The sequence below is a fragment of the Acartia tonsa genome, chromosome 9, assembly GCF_053477335.1.
Source record: "Acartia tonsa isolate MP-2025a chromosome 9, ASM5347733v1, whole genome shotgun sequence".
Taxonomy (NCBI): domain Eukaryota; kingdom Metazoa; phylum Arthropoda; class Copepoda; order Calanoida; family Acartiidae; genus Acartia; species Acartia tonsa.
The window spans coordinates 12,438,912-12,454,576 of record NC_137268.1 but is presented as its reverse complement, the minus strand read 5'-3'; the positions used below and the strand labels follow the sequence as shown (position 1 = coordinate 12,454,576).

The following is a 15,665-nucleotide window of genomic DNA, read 5'->3' as shown; positions in this document are numbered from 1 at the left end:
GACTAGGAAATTGACCACTATTACAGTAAATGCTTCTAGATTGACTCTACCTATAAATATTTCATAAGAAGTATTAGCCGTTTAGCATTTATAGGAGCCGAAAAAAATTAGTTGTAAAAAGTAAAATCGGCCAGAAGTTGCTAAAAAGCAGTCTGACCGCCATGAATGTTTTATACTTAATTATGCTCTATAATTAAAGGAATATTGACAAGAAGTTTTAGCCGTCTAGCATTTATAGGAGCCGAAAAAAATTAGTTGTAAAAAGTAAAATCGGCCAGAAGTTGCTAAAAAGTAGTCTGACCGCCATGAATGTTTTATACTTAATTATGCTCTATAATTAAAGGAATATTGACAAGAAGTTTTAGCCGTCTAGCATTTATAGGAGCCGGAAAAAATTAGTTGTAAAAAGTAAAATCGGCTAAAGCAGTCTGACCGCCATGAATGTTTTATACTTAATTATGCTCTTTAATTAAAGGAATATTGACAAGAAGTTTTAGCCGTCTATCATTTATAGGAGCCGAAAAAAAAATAGTTTAAAAAGTAAAATGGGCCAGAAGTTGCTAAAAAGAAGTCTGACCGCCATGAATGTTTCATACTTAATTATGCTCTATAATTAAAGGAATGTTGACAAGAAGTTTTAGCCGTCTATCTTTAGAGGAGCCGGAAAAAAAACACGATTCAGACGGACATTTCGAATTATATAGTCCCCCTTTTGTTCTGAATTTCTAAGTTACGTTTTATTTCAGAATCCAAAAATGTCTTCTGAGGATAAAGGTAAATCAAATCAAAATTTACGTCTTAAAAATTGTCAAAAAAAATTATAAATCTTTTTAACCGGAATAAATATTTGAATTGATTCGTTTGGGTTGATTTATTTTTAGGAAATTGAAAAACCCAATTCGTTTCCTTAGTGGTGATTTTATAATTACACAAAAATAACTTTTATAAAACGAAACTCAATAAATTATACAAACAAATAATAAAGGAATATATTTTAATAAAGTAAAAGTACCGAAGGATCTCGCTAACCGCTGAACCGATCGGGTTCCCCTTTACAGGGTAGTTTCTCATAGGTCCTGGGAAGGTTTAGAACTATTTTGGGGGAGGGTACCACCCCCCTCCCAAGAGGAATCGCCCCTAGAAAAAAATTACCCCCCCCCCCCCTTCCCAAATGTTGCTTTTTGCAGAAATTCCTCGCTGTTAGATTTCTTTAGTTGCTTTGTAAGAACACTTGCAAAGTAATCAGTCTAAAAGGTTTTGCACAGAATAGATGAAAAGGAATACAAATGAAAATCCATAAAATTTGGCGGATTTTCAGAAATAAAATACACGCATTTTAAATACGTTTAATTTGCAATTTTCAATTTTCTAATACATCAAAAACTTTTAACATATTTTTTATTTGTGTTTTTGTAGGAAACAAAAAAAAATAATCACTAAGAAACCTTACAAAGACATAGAATAAAAACTACACCCCCCCCCCCCCCAATATTTTTTTATTTTCTTTAAAAAATGGGTGGTTGTTATCTATGATCAACAGGCACTTTGTGTAAAAGCACCAAAAATTGTAGTAACGGGAAGCAAGGCTCGGCCGCCGCGCGACGGTCAAGACTAAATCTTTAAGTTAAAACCTGTTAGGATGCTGCGAATTTTTATTTAAAAGGGGGATTGCTTCTTTTGGGCCAGGTTCAGACTTTCGGATGATTTTTAAGATTGTTAATTTCCAAGAGGTTTAAATGCTTCTGACGCGCATCTGCCGAGCCCTGATGCGAAGTTATCTTTTTAGATTTGACCCTTCATGTTGTGAAAACAGATGCCTGTGGCGAAATCCAGGTTTTTGTCCAGGTAATGTATTTTGATAGCAAAGCTTCCCAATAATTGGGTTTTCTTTCGGTTCAAGTTCAATTTTTAATGCTGTTGTCCCTTGGAGCTTCATTTGTAACGTTTGATTTAACTAAAAAAAGACTAAAAGGAATGTCTATGTGTACCGAAGGATCTCTCTATCCAATTGGACCGATCATAGGTAATGCTTCTTATGGGCCCCTGGAAGGTTTATAACTATTTTGGGGGAGAGTACCAAAGGGAAATCACCCTACGCTGAGTCATTATTGATTTATTGAAGATATTCGCTTTTCTGTATACCGTCATCCTTGTTAAAATGTAAATAGAATCAACGTTTATAAGACTCATATTGTATTTTCTGAACGTATACTAAATAAATAAATAGAGCACTATAAATAAAACAACAGATAAAAAAACAGACGTTTGTTGATAAAGAATAAAGAAAATATATGCCAAATAAATGTTCAATAAAACTCATATTAAATAAATATTGTTTTTTATGCTATTGCTAGGCAAACTTTTATCATACATGTTTCATAACAATTAAAAAACATAAAAAGGAAACTCAATAAATCAGATAAATGGACAGAAACAAATTAGCGTAGTGGGAAGGTAGTTTTTCGTATGATAGTGTTTTACTTTAGGCAAGGTTAGGTTAGGTTATTTTTTGTACTTGATAGTTACGTATGGTTAGGGTTCCGAAAAAGAAGTTAGGCGTAAAGAAAGAAAAATAACCCCCCTTATTAAATTTTCTTTTAATAATGGTATTAATGGGAGGGGATGTGTGCTCAATATGGGCTGTTAGAGTAAGCACAAGAAACTGAAAAATTTTGTTTATAAGGTTAAATATGCCCTAAAAAAAACGATACTTAATTTGTAACGACATACTTCCCTGCTAAGATCTTGTTATAGAGATGCTTAACATACTGTGCCTTATCGACCGAGTAATCTCTATTTCAAAATTGGATAATTTTTTATAATAAAAATTATGTTGTTGGTATAGAATGTTTATAGAGTTGCTGTCTTATCAAATGCAAGGTTTTAAATCGATAGTACAATTCTTCCTAATGCATATGTATGGAAATAGGGAAGCAACCAAATTGTAAAAAAGCGAAAACTTTTATCTCATTTAGGGTGATTTGGAGATGGCTAAAAAGCAGGAGCGATGTACTTTCCTAACTGTTCATGATATTGGAAGCAACCATACGGCTATTGTAAGTATTTAAATAATACTATTATCTATCGCATCGTATTATAGGCAGCTTCCCACGGATATTAAAATGAAATTTCATAAGATTAAAACCATGTTTGTTAGCTATGAGGGGTCGAAGTCACGGCAAAACTGGTGTTGGTTATATGATTATAAAAATTGTCTGTAATATGCTATACATGATTTTTTCCTAATAAAACCTTTATCCTATCCCCTACCCTCCTACTAGATGAACAAACTGACCGATAAATGAAGTCCTTATTAGCAGGCTAAATTTATGACAAATTTTGCCCTGCCAATATATCTACGCATACCCTATATCCATTTCTAATATATCGTATGATTTCCAAACATTCCCTTTTATGACCTAGGAAAAAAAACTTTGTCAATTCAGGAAATGTAATTGCATTAGAAAAATAAACTTTTGCATTAAAAGTTTAACTTTATAACTTGTAATTGGAGGAAAAATCATTTTAGTTGATTAACATTTGTTTGGAAAAGTAAAGTAAAAGTGTGAAAACTTTTCTTTTCAAATAAAAATAGAATACGCGGGGATTTTAAATCCCTCCCTCTCTCTTGGGACAAAGCCATAAATACTAATTTATTAAATAATTCAAATTTGAAATCTGAAATGTTTTCAATCTAAAGGATAAAAACAAATAATGCTTAATGTATTTTTTTAGGTTGAGTTTACAAAGCATGTTTCAATGCAAGGTAACTTTAATCAATTGTAAAAAAATGGCTTTTTGTATAGAAAAATAGATAATTTTAGTGTAAAACTCAAATGACTTCATACACGCTTAGAACCCGCAAGGAATGGTGACAACTATAAATGGATTTAGAATAAGAAAAAATAACTACCCCAACTAGTTTAAAATTTCATCAAAAATAGGGGGGATGGTTTATGTGCATCCACAATGATAATACACAAAATTACCCCATTTGTAGATTACTATTAGAATTTGAAATGTTTAGACATAAAGCTTAACAAAACAACCTATCGAAATTCAATAGAACTCCCCAAAATTTTTGAGCCAACGAATAAGAACACGCTATTATAAACTTTGGGGACAGCTCTTTCTAATTGTTATTTGTATCAGGTATTACCAGCAGGTCTGTCTTCCTCCATGTATCTATCCCTGGACAGGAACCTGGAGCTCAGGTAAAAATCAGGGATCTTGAGGGATAAGACAATGAACGATAAATTGATGTAAATACTCAATTAAAATGAATAATATACCCCTGTAGATTTAAATTGTTGCTTGTATTTATAGTTTAGGAACTACTAGTTTTCAGTCACAAACTAACCAATCAAAATTCAATAAAAGTAACCATAGATTTTGAGACATCGAATAAGATAACGTGGTTATAAAACTTTTGGTACCAGAGTAATTTACAGTCAAATGTTTCCTCTCTCCCTGAATAGAAATCCATTCTTTGTAAACTGGATAGATTTTAGTTATTTCTTGTAATAAAAAAATATTTTGTTTTAAAGTTCTATCAATTGGTCAGTGGAAATGGGGTATTCCTGTCCAGTTTTTTGTTTAGGAATGAATAATTCTTTCCCGAGGGAATAAATGATGGACCGATAGGTCATCATTTATTCACGAGGGTAAGAAATATTCATTCCTAAACAAAAAACTGGACAGGAATATCATTCTCATTTAAACAAAAAACTCATTTTTTTATGCTAAAATGTGGTTTAATTTTGGTTTTTAATTTTCATTTATTTCCCGGCTATGATCATTTTTATCCCTGATATCAAGTTTCTTTTAATAATTAATAAAAATTAAAAAATCTTCCAAAAAAATTTGTAAATCTTCTAAAAATGACTACCTCGGGGAAATAAATGGTTACCTAAGGCCGGGAAATAAATGAATATTTACATCCACTATTTAAGGGGTTGTTTATATGGGAATGACATTTGTAAATCAGCTATTATAACAATTTATTAAAACACATTTTACAAATGTTAATTTAAAATTTTCTGGAATACAATAGACAGACCAACTGACCTGTTGAGTTAGGGAGTTGAGCTCATCAGTTTAAGAAATATTCACACACAAAAAATCAGCCATCTATCTCTGGCAACAGCCGAGTAAAATACATTTTTGTTTGCAGCTAAAAATCTTGGAAACTACTGGTCCGAACAAAGTGTATTTTTAAGGGACGCTTTATGGATGTTTTTGGGAGGTTTTAGGCTATTTATTTTCCTCCTTTGTCCTTCCCTAGAGGCTTGGGGCGAATCAACTAGTAATAAATAAAAGAGAAATATAATTAATATAGATAACTGTATTCAACCTTCGTAGTTGAAGATAAATAAATCTGGATGGAATTAAACTTTGGCTGAGGTAGTGCTTCTAAAATACATGAGTTTTTTTGAAGAATTTATAGCAAGATATTTATGTAGTTTTCAGGGAAGGGGGACATTGGACTGATAATTATACTAGTACCAAAATTATTATATATCCACGCTATCTTATTCGTTGGTCAAAAATTTTTGGTACTTAAAATATGATTAGTTGGTTGTAAACAAGTAGTATACCAACTTTTTAACTAATAGTTTTAATCTATAGAACGAGTCATTTTGTTTATCGTCATCAACTTTCTGGCTTGCAACTTTCACATTCCCTTTTAGTTAAAGATATTAAAAACAAGGATGACAACATCCATAAAAGCGAAGCACTGAAACAGTAGGACAAACGGACATTAACACTTGTATAGTGTCAGAACTGAATAATCATAATATAAATGTATAAGAGTCAAAGCAAAATTGTAAGTAAATCTGTTGAAAAACTGCTTGATTCAGGATAATGTTTATGGACATACTTACATTTTTAGGACTTGATTATAGAGTTGCTTCTCTTATTACATTATACTTTGTTGTCCCAGAAATCAATATACCAAAAATCAGATCAATCGGATGATTAGATCACATAAAATTTTGTTGTTAAAAAAGTAAAAAAAATCAAACATGTTTAAAATGGACGTACGGACATTTTGGTGATGATTATAGAGTTGCTACGCTTTCTAAATCGTACCTAACTATTAAAGGAATCACCTTGCAAAATTTGAAATTTATACGACACTTCTAACATGCCTAAACTAACAAAAAAAATCTATCCGTTACGGACGTACGTACGGACGGACCGACCCTAATTATAGAAAAGCTTCGCTTTTAATAAGGGGAGGTTAGTTTTTCAATTGTTTGTTTATTACTGTAGTTCAAGTTAGGTTATATAGGTAGCCCCTCAGGGTTAGGAAAAACTACGCATCCCCCCATAATTTTCAATATATTTCAAGAATAAATGGGATAGGGCTTTCAGTAGGGTTGGGCCGGATATCCGGCCATTTTCAATATCCGGCCGGATACCGGATATTGAAACTATCCGGCCGGATATCCGGCAATATAATCTTTTATATTTTACAACAAAAATCTCTGTTTTTTAAATCTTAAATGGCTGTAATTTTCTTATTATTGAAGCTAGAAGAAAATTTTTTTCTGAATATGTTTATGAAATCTCAAAACATAAATTTTGGCGGTGGCAGCAGTGCTTAGCAGCTGCCAGCCGCAAACCGACGGTTGGCAGGTAAACGGCAACGGATTTTATGAAATTGTAATAAGTTATGAAGATATATAAAAAAGCTTAAGTTTAAAATTTGAAATCTTCAAGTAAAAAGTTGCGGTCACAGAAACCGTTTAAAGATTTCTGAAGACCTGGAGGTTCAGAACTTGCAGGATTATACCTGGAACCTGAAATCGACTTGAACATCTATATTACATATGAGGATGTACGACTATAGGATATTTTAGTATTAGATAACAAGAAATGCTTTGTTTATGTAAAAAAATATTTTTACTTTTTACCTGAATGACCTTACCAGATTTGCTGGCATCCTGTGCCCGCCAGGAAGGAGGTGTTAAAAATTTTCAACTCTTAGTTATGTTTCATACCCATATTTCGAAAGTCACTCAGTTGTAGACCTTTTATACACAGAAAATGGGATAGAAAAAAACAGAGGGGGGGGGGGGGGGACAGGCATTTAACGCCACCTCCCCGCCCATCCTCCAATTTTATCCTATTATATAAAGTAGTAAGCTTTTTTTGTCTGTAGCGAAGGATCTCGCTTACTGATGAACCGATATGGTTCGATATGGTTCTCCTTTTTAGGTCCCAGGGTGGTTTTAGTCCGTTTAATTTTTATAAAAAAGTTGTTGTAAGGTTTTAAATTATTTTTCTGCACTTTCATGTCCTTTCTAATATCCCTAGATACTAGGGACGCAGCCGCTAGTATAATATAAAACACCAGTATATGAAGAAATTTTTTTTGCGGGTATAGTCCCTTTCGTGGCAACGCCCCTTAAGGAGCGATTATTCGTATTTTCACAATAGCTTTCCTCCTATTTCTAGCCCCTCGCAGGGGACTCTAACCTTGCAGGGCCAATTGCCTAACCCTGCGGGGCAATCACCTAACCAAATAAAACCTAACCTAACCTAAAATAACCTATTAAAAGCAATTTTTAAAATACAACGAATCGCCCCTTAAGGTGCGTTGCTACGAAAGGGACTATATCCTTTTTTGATACTTTAATATGTAGTAATTTGGCCGGTTATCCGGCCGGATATCCGGTAATTTGGCCGGATAGCCGGATATTTGCCGGATATCCGGCCGGATGCCGGATATCCGGCATTTGAAATCAGCCGGATATCCGGTATCCGGTATCCGGCCAAAAAACTATCCGGCCCAACCCTAGCTTTCAGTGCACAAAGGGCGTTAATTGAAGGCACCTATTATATTTATAAGGTTGAAATAATTTAACTTGAATGTAGAAACACTACCTAAAGCAATTTTCCAAATGTCTGGCCCGAGAAAATCAAGAAAAAATAGTTATCTACTTATTAAAACGAAGTTTTTATCCAGGATTTTTCTTATCACAATTTGATAAAAAAAACTTTAATTCTCTCTTAAATTAGATTAATTTGATAGATATGTAATTTAGATAAGAACCTGAACAAGGATGATAACATTAATAGGTAGCAAAGCATTAAAGTAAAACAATAGAAGGGTAAGGATATATAATTGTATGTCCCCACTCCGAGGACCCAGTGCTGACTTTCAATTGGGTCTTTGAAAATCAACTGATAGCCTCGGGAATATTAACACAGCCAAGTCGCAACAAAAGAGAAGGAAGCACTTGGCTAGCATACAAAAAAGATTTTTGACAGGGGGATCCAAGTTATACACCTATATTTATAGACAAACAGACGAAATGAGTTAAAGGACAGATGTTCATGGTCTTAAAAAAGAGAGACAATTTTATTTATTAAACTAAAGAAAATCACGAAACATTACAAATAATTATTTATGTCCTTTTTAGCATGACGGTCAGACCGACAGACCATGTAAGTAGTATACAAGATGCTCTTCTGTATGGAGTACTTATCCAAATTAAATAAGAAGCCTGTCTTAAATAGCAGACGAGAAAATCACATTTCGCCAAGATTGATACGGACTGACTAAGTGAACTATGGAGTAGCTTTGCTACTAAGAAGGAAATTGAAGTCATAATTAATTTACTTGTTCTTTGTATGGCCCTAGGGGCCACCAAAATAGTGGTCTTGAAGTATTTGGATGTATGAGCTACATTGATTAATACAGCTATCCTTTGTTTGAAATTTAGTTGGGAAGTGTTTTCTTTGATATATTGGTAAAAGGGTTGCTTAAAAAACTGTGTTTATAGAAATTCTCTGTAACAAAGGAAAGAAATTTGATATACACTCTAATTTCTTTTTTGACAAAATAGTGGTCTCTCCTACTTTGCAGTATCAACCCCCCCCCCCCCCCCCCCCAGAAAAAAATGTATATTTTTAATGGAGCTTCTCTGATATTATTTAACAACAAACGCTTTCAAGAGCATAGTCAACATATAGATAGACAAACGTCCTGTTACTTTTTTATGAAGGATATAGTAAGTTAATAGATAGACTTCAGGGAGAGAGGGGGCAGCTGGCTGTAAATTACGCAGGTACCCAAAGTTTTAATTACTTTATCTTATTCGTTGACTCTTTTGGTATTTTTATTGAATTTTGATTGGTTGTTTCCAAATTTTAAGTGTCTAAACCCTTTAATCAATATTTTAAATCTACAGAAAGGGTAATTTTCAATTTTGTTTATAACCATTGGAGATGTATATCAATTTTAGTCCATTGTCTTATCCCTTCAGATCCCTGGATATAATGTAGATAACAAAGAGAGAAATACAATACTCTTATTTTTTGTCTCACATCAAATTTCGCAATTCATTGTTTTTTTACAATAGTTTTCAGACTAAGCTAACTTATTACTTAATTCTTCTGTAATATACATATACATAATAACAGAGTTATTTATCGCATCTTATTACAGACAACTTTCTGCGGATATCAAAATGAAAAATGATAAGATTAAAACAGTTTTGTTAGTTCCGAGGGGCTGAAGGCCCAGGCTAACAAAACTTTTGTTTACTCTATGATTTTAAAATTTAATATTTGTGAAAAATTACCTGTAATACGATGCTATACATGATTTTTAATAAGCATCAGAACCGGTTCTAATCCATGGTTATTAATCAGCTTTGAAGATATACTGGGAAATATAATATAAGCTCTGCTGCTTACAGATACAGACGGATCATATGTTTAATTAAGGATCTCATGGTCTACAAGTATTTTTATATAACTTACTTCATGGGTCAGTCTGTTGGTATTGCACTGCACTGCACTGTATGAACCGGGTGAAATAAAATTTCAAGAAAAAATGAGAATAACTATTAATTTGGGAGGCTGAATGCAATATGCTTATGAATCTTTTTAGATTCTTCAATTATCATCTAATCTACAACAAACTATGTCCCTCTATCTTACTGTCAGTCCGTCCATTCATAACACTATTAAAGGGTCAATCGTCAGACGAAAAGTTTAGTTTCAAGCCACTAATTTACTGTCCACAAATCTTTAGGCAACTTACAGAACGCTAAAAAAAAGCGGAATAAAGTCTTCTTTTACAAAAATCTAAATTTTACAATCTTCTTTTTTATGTTAAAATATTTAAATTTGTGAAAATAATATTTCTGTAGTATAATCTTATCCTTTATAATTCTCAAGTATACTCAGTGAGCTTACTATAATCCTAAAAGAAAAGAAAATACAGAAAATAAAATAACTAAATTCCAGAGAGAGAGAGAGAGAGGGGGGGGGGGACAGTGGGCTGTTTTTACACTAGGCCCCCAAAGTTTTATAATACCGTTTTCTTATTCCTTGGCTTAAGAACTTTGGGGACTTTAGTGAATTTTGATTGGTTAGTTCATTGGCTTGAGTGTTAAAACGTTTCAACCTCTAATTTTAATCTACAGAAGGGATAATTGTGTATTATCATTGGGAATGTATATCAATTTATCGGCCATTGTCTTATCCCTTTAGATTTTTGCAAAATTCAAAGTTGTCAAGAAATTTAGAATTTTTCTACTTATTAAATTCTAACTTTCAAATACTTTGTAAACTTTTTGTACTTATTTTGCTATAGAATTTTATTCTCTTTTGGTTTAAATCTTTTGATAGTTTAAAATCTTTATAAAATGTATATGGTATTAAATTTTAATGAGCTGGTTTAAGAGTCTTAAAGATACTAATTTGAATTTTAAAAGTACAATTAATATATTTATTTGGTGAAAATAAATTGACCTAATTATGTTGAAAAAATCAATTTTAAATACAAATAAAAGTTCTAGAAACTAAATTAATTTTTTTTCTAGGATTTGAACCCAGAAGCAAGATTTCCAACAATGCAGGTGACTTTAAATCTTTTAGTAATTTAGGTGGTTTCCCTAAAAGTTCCGTGTCAAGCACAGAAAAGCTACGTTCGTAGTTAGAAAATAGTTATAAACCTTCCCGGGACCTATGAGAAGCTATTCTGTTAAGGAGAACTCGATCGGTTCAGCGGTTAGCGAGATCCTTCGCTACAAACAAACAGACAGACAGACAGACAGACAGACAGACAAACAAACAGACAGACAAACAAACATCGTTCTACTTTGTATTATAGATTAGATACAGAAAAGACCCACAGATTAGGTTTCCACATGGGTTTAGCAAAGAACCACACCCATCCATCTTAATTTTCAATATAATTTTAAATAAAAGGTGGATGGCTTGTTGTTCGATGGCACTTTTGCTTAAACTTAATCAATGTATAAGGGACGTAAGGACACGTGATCCTTGTGAGTTTAAAGGGCTATTATTTTATATGAAGTACTCAAATAACACCACAAAAGGACCGGGAGAGCTCTTGGCTCAATATTAATAAATGTCCTTTTTCGTCATAATATGGAAATACACAATTCAAAGTTTAAATCTAAGTAGAATGTTTATGCGTCTGAAGCTTAAGACTTAGATTTTTTCTGAATAAAAGAAAATATACTAGGGAGTTGGAATTCCTTGTTCTTCAGGGTCGAACCCATGTATAAGGTATAGCCAACAAGCGAAATAAATAAAAAGGTCGTCAATTCTACTATGTGTTGCCTTCCCCCCCCCCCCCTTACTATAACTGAAAATCACGCACAGGTTTCGTGATTTTTTTCAGAATTAATTTCGTTGTTGGTGTAGGCCTTACTTAATTTTGCATTTAGGCTCTTGGAGAAAGTCTTGTTTGTGTGCTGGACAAACTTGAGATTAAATACACCCTCGGACTTGGGGTAGGGGCTGGTTCAAACATCATTGCCAGGTTAGTGTATACTGTACAAACTTGAGATTAAATACACCCTGGGACTTTGGGTAGGGGGTGGTTCAAATATCATTGCCAGGTTAGTGTACACTGTATAAACTTGAGATTAAATACACCCTGGGACTTAGGGTAGGGGCTGGTTCGAACATCATTGCCAGGTTAGTGTATACTGTACAAACTTGAGATTAAATACACCCTCGGACTTGGGGTAGGTGCTGGTTCCAACATCATTGCCAGGTTAGTGTACACTGTACAAACTTGAGATTAAATACACCCTGGGATTTAAATGGGGGCTGATTCTAACATCATTGCCAGATTAGTGTACATTGTACAAACTTGAGATTAAATACACCCTGGGATTTAAATGGGGGCTGATTCTAACATCATTGCCAGATTAGTGTACATTGTACAAACTTGAGATTAAATACACCCTGGGATTTAAATGGGGGCTGATTCTAACATCATTGCCAGATTAGTGTATACTGTACAAACTTGAGATTAAATACACCCTGGGACTTGGGGTAGGCGCTGGTTCAAACATCATTGCCAGGTTAGTCTACACTGTACAAACTTGAGATTAAATACACCCTGGGACTTGGGGTGGGGGCAAGGTCTAACATCATATCCAAGTCATTCTACATTTAGGCAAATTGGACTGGCAGGACTGGCTATTACACTTGTATCCAAGGTTTTTGAAAAACGTTTTTTAATTAGTTGGGTCTGAAAACTCTTAGTACTTGTTGTGCACAAACATTTCAACAAATATTTTTTGGACTAAAACTTTGTTTGTTAAATAATTGAATATTTCTAGATTTGGTATGAAGCACCCAAGCCGAGTCCTTGGAACTATACTTATTCATCCAACATCTACAACTGCTGGTAAGTTATGAGAGATGAGAGGAGAAGTGGGAAAGGAAACCCCTTAAAAAGAGATGGATGTATTGACGTCACACGGCTCATTTCTAGTAGCAAAACTAAAATGTATAATGTATACATAATACATATAAATCGAAATGTCTGTCTGTTTGTAACTCCGTTTTCCTTCCATTAGAAAAGGTATGGAGGAAACTTGAATTTCTCAGCTGCAATTCAAGAAAGAAGGCTGAACTTTTTTTTAAGAATAAAGATTACAAATGAGCTTTAAGTATATAGTTTACTTGGTCTATATATGGAAATGTATGATTGTCTTGGCTACTGATTAAGATAGACGACTGACATTTTAGTGATTTTTAAAGCATAATTAAGCTATTCAAAAGTTGCATTTTTTCTGATCTAAAAATTATTTGGATAGACACTATCTTTTAAATATTTTTAATTTGTGAGAAAAATTCTGTTTCATCTTTTAATTTAGTTAGACAGTATATTTTAAAAACCACCAAAATAAAATTGAGAAATCAGGAAAGTAGCATAACACGTAATGTATCAGGTCAAGTTGAGAGATGGTTCCTAATGCTGCTATGTCAGGTGCGCGAAAAAAATAATTAAAGTAGGGGAAATGCCTAGACCCAAATTAGGCGTAATTCATTACCATGTACAGTTAGAACTTCTAAGATAAAGATTTTGCTATCAAAGAGTTATTTTTTCCCTCCCACCCAAAAAAATTTAATCTTTGTAACCCCACCTTTAAAAAAGCTTGGACGTTCTTGATGGTGATATCGTTATAGGTTGCATTTTGTTAGATTGTTTAAACACTAGATATGGATGAATGTTGTATTCTTAGAAGTTGATTGTTTGCTTTAATATTTTATCATTATACTTTCAAACTTTCTCCAGCGTCTCATTCATAATCAACAAGAATAAGAAGCAGGAATTGGCAGCCGCGATGAAGCCTTAAATTTAAACCGTTTGGATACTTTGAATTTTAGTTTGAAAAGAGATTTCTATATTAGGGTCAGTTTAAGCTATTTTTAAAAGTGTTATAGCTTGGTTAATTTCCTTGAGGCTTTCAGGAGGCTGAAGCTCAGCTGCAGAGCCCTGCATAGCAACATAAAGAACACAAATCGGTAGTTTTCGAACATATCCATTAACAAGGGTTGCCACTTACATAAGTGCAGGTGTTCAGTTGTAATAAAAAATGAGATGGAGGAATACAAAATAGAAATCACGAAACCTTTACTTATTAAATCTTTTTCTTCATGAGTGACAGACTGGCGGACTAGGTAAGTTGTATACTGGATACTCTTTTGTAAGAGGTGTCTTTGCAACATTAATAGTTTATCCTAAATAGTAAACAAACATATAGAGTCATGTTCAGGAGCAAAGCCCATTAAAGCTAGAGGTGTAACCACCGGTAATATATAGAATTCTTTAGTTATATTGTAAATTAAATTTAGCTTCTACTTGGTTAATTCTCATTTTTCTAATTTTACTTTACCATTTAAGAAGAACTTTAAGTTAATTAATTATTTAGTTTTACTTAATTTCTTCTCAATTTACAATTCTTTTCAAATTCTATTTCCTTTTTCACAAAGAGAGGGGTATGTTTCTGGTAAAATCCGTAAAGGTTATGTGTTATAAGTAAAAAACAGTAGTGAACGATAAAATTTATGTTAACTTTAAAAAAAAGAATTTTGTCTATAGTTCTTTTCAATAAGAAATACACCTATTTAGTGAATATTATCGTTCTACTACTATTTTTAAGCCTTAAAACACACATCTTTACGGATTCTACCAGAAACCTACCACTCTCTTTAATCATGGATCTCAAGAATAAGATAATGGACCCATTTAGGATAAACAGAAAAATCCTTTTGCAGATTAAAATTTTTGGTGGAGATTAGTCAATGCTAGTTAGAGTTTAGATAAAATTTAAATAAACCTTTTTGAGCCCACGAATATGATAACATGGCTATACAATTTTTTGTACCAGTATAATTTACTGTTAATGTTCTCTCTCCTCTAGCACTTTACATTAATAGGTACCTATTTGTTAAAGGAATCATCATGAAAATCTTATAAACATAAGAAAATTCTGACATGCCTAAATGAACGATAAAGAACTATCCATTACCGGCAGATAGTAAAGCACCCCTAGCTGTAGAAAAGAATTACTTTAATCTAAGGCGTTTAAACTACAATAATCTTAATTATTAAATGCATTTGTTACTTTACATTTCTTAATGTTTGAATATATGACTTAATGGATGTTGACATCATTTCCTTAAATTTCAAACTTGTTTGTGTACAATTCCAAAAAAAGCACAAATTATTAAAATTATTATGTGGGGCATCCATCTTCAAGTTTTGTCCTATTGTAAAGTTTGTTTGTTGGTTTAAAAGTAAATACATTTGTTTTGGGGGCTTTGATTTCCACTTAAACTAATTATATTTCTATTCATTGTAAAAGAATGACATCTATGAACGCGAAGCTCAAAACTTAGACAGTGGGACAAACGAACATTATCAGTGTCAGTACTGAATATACATAAGCAGACTATCAATTTATACAAAATTTTATGTAAATTACATCAAATATGCTTATATATGTAGATGATTCTGTTAAAGTACGTACATACTTACATTTTATGAGTCATCTCAAAAAACGCCTATCTCAGAAAACGCCTATCTCAAAAAACGCCCATCTCAGAAAACGCCTATCTCAAAAAACGCCTATCTCAAAAAACGCCTTTTCCATAAAATGCCTACTACAATTTTAAAAATTATCTTGTAGTGAAACATGTAAGTCTCAGAAGGTATTGTGAATATTGTGCAATATGTACATTATAAATCTTCTTATTGAAATATCTATCCCTGAAGTATAATGTCACTCTTGTACATTACTTAGGCACTTTTTATTCTTTCTTATTTTTATCAGATTAGAAAATTTGTACTTTTGAATAAGCTTCAATAATTA

General features: G+C 32.7%; 1 protein-coding gene across 1 annotated transcript in view; it reads left to right on the top strand.

Moving 5' to 3' along the window:
• The first annotated feature begins 746 nt into the window (after nucleotides 1-746).
• Nucleotides 747-15,665, top strand: part of LOC145328231 (uncharacterized protein ZK1073.1-like) — a 38,934-nt gene continuing 24,015 nt past the window's right edge. The window contains exons 1-8 of the mRNA XM_080171839.1: nucleotides 747-774; nucleotides 1,787-1,845; nucleotides 2,976-3,056; nucleotides 3,736-3,766; nucleotides 4,153-4,214; nucleotides 10,845-10,880; nucleotides 11,718-11,812; nucleotides 12,624-12,691. Of these exons, the coding sequence (XP_080027965.1) occupies nucleotides 756-774; nucleotides 1,787-1,845; nucleotides 2,976-3,056; nucleotides 3,736-3,766; nucleotides 4,153-4,214; nucleotides 10,845-10,880; nucleotides 11,718-11,812; nucleotides 12,624-12,691 (451 nt within the window). The 5' untranslated portion in view covers nucleotides 747-755. The remainder of the gene's footprint in view (nucleotides 775-1,786; nucleotides 1,846-2,975; nucleotides 3,057-3,735; nucleotides 3,767-4,152; nucleotides 4,215-10,844; nucleotides 10,881-11,717; nucleotides 11,813-12,623; nucleotides 12,692-15,665) is intronic.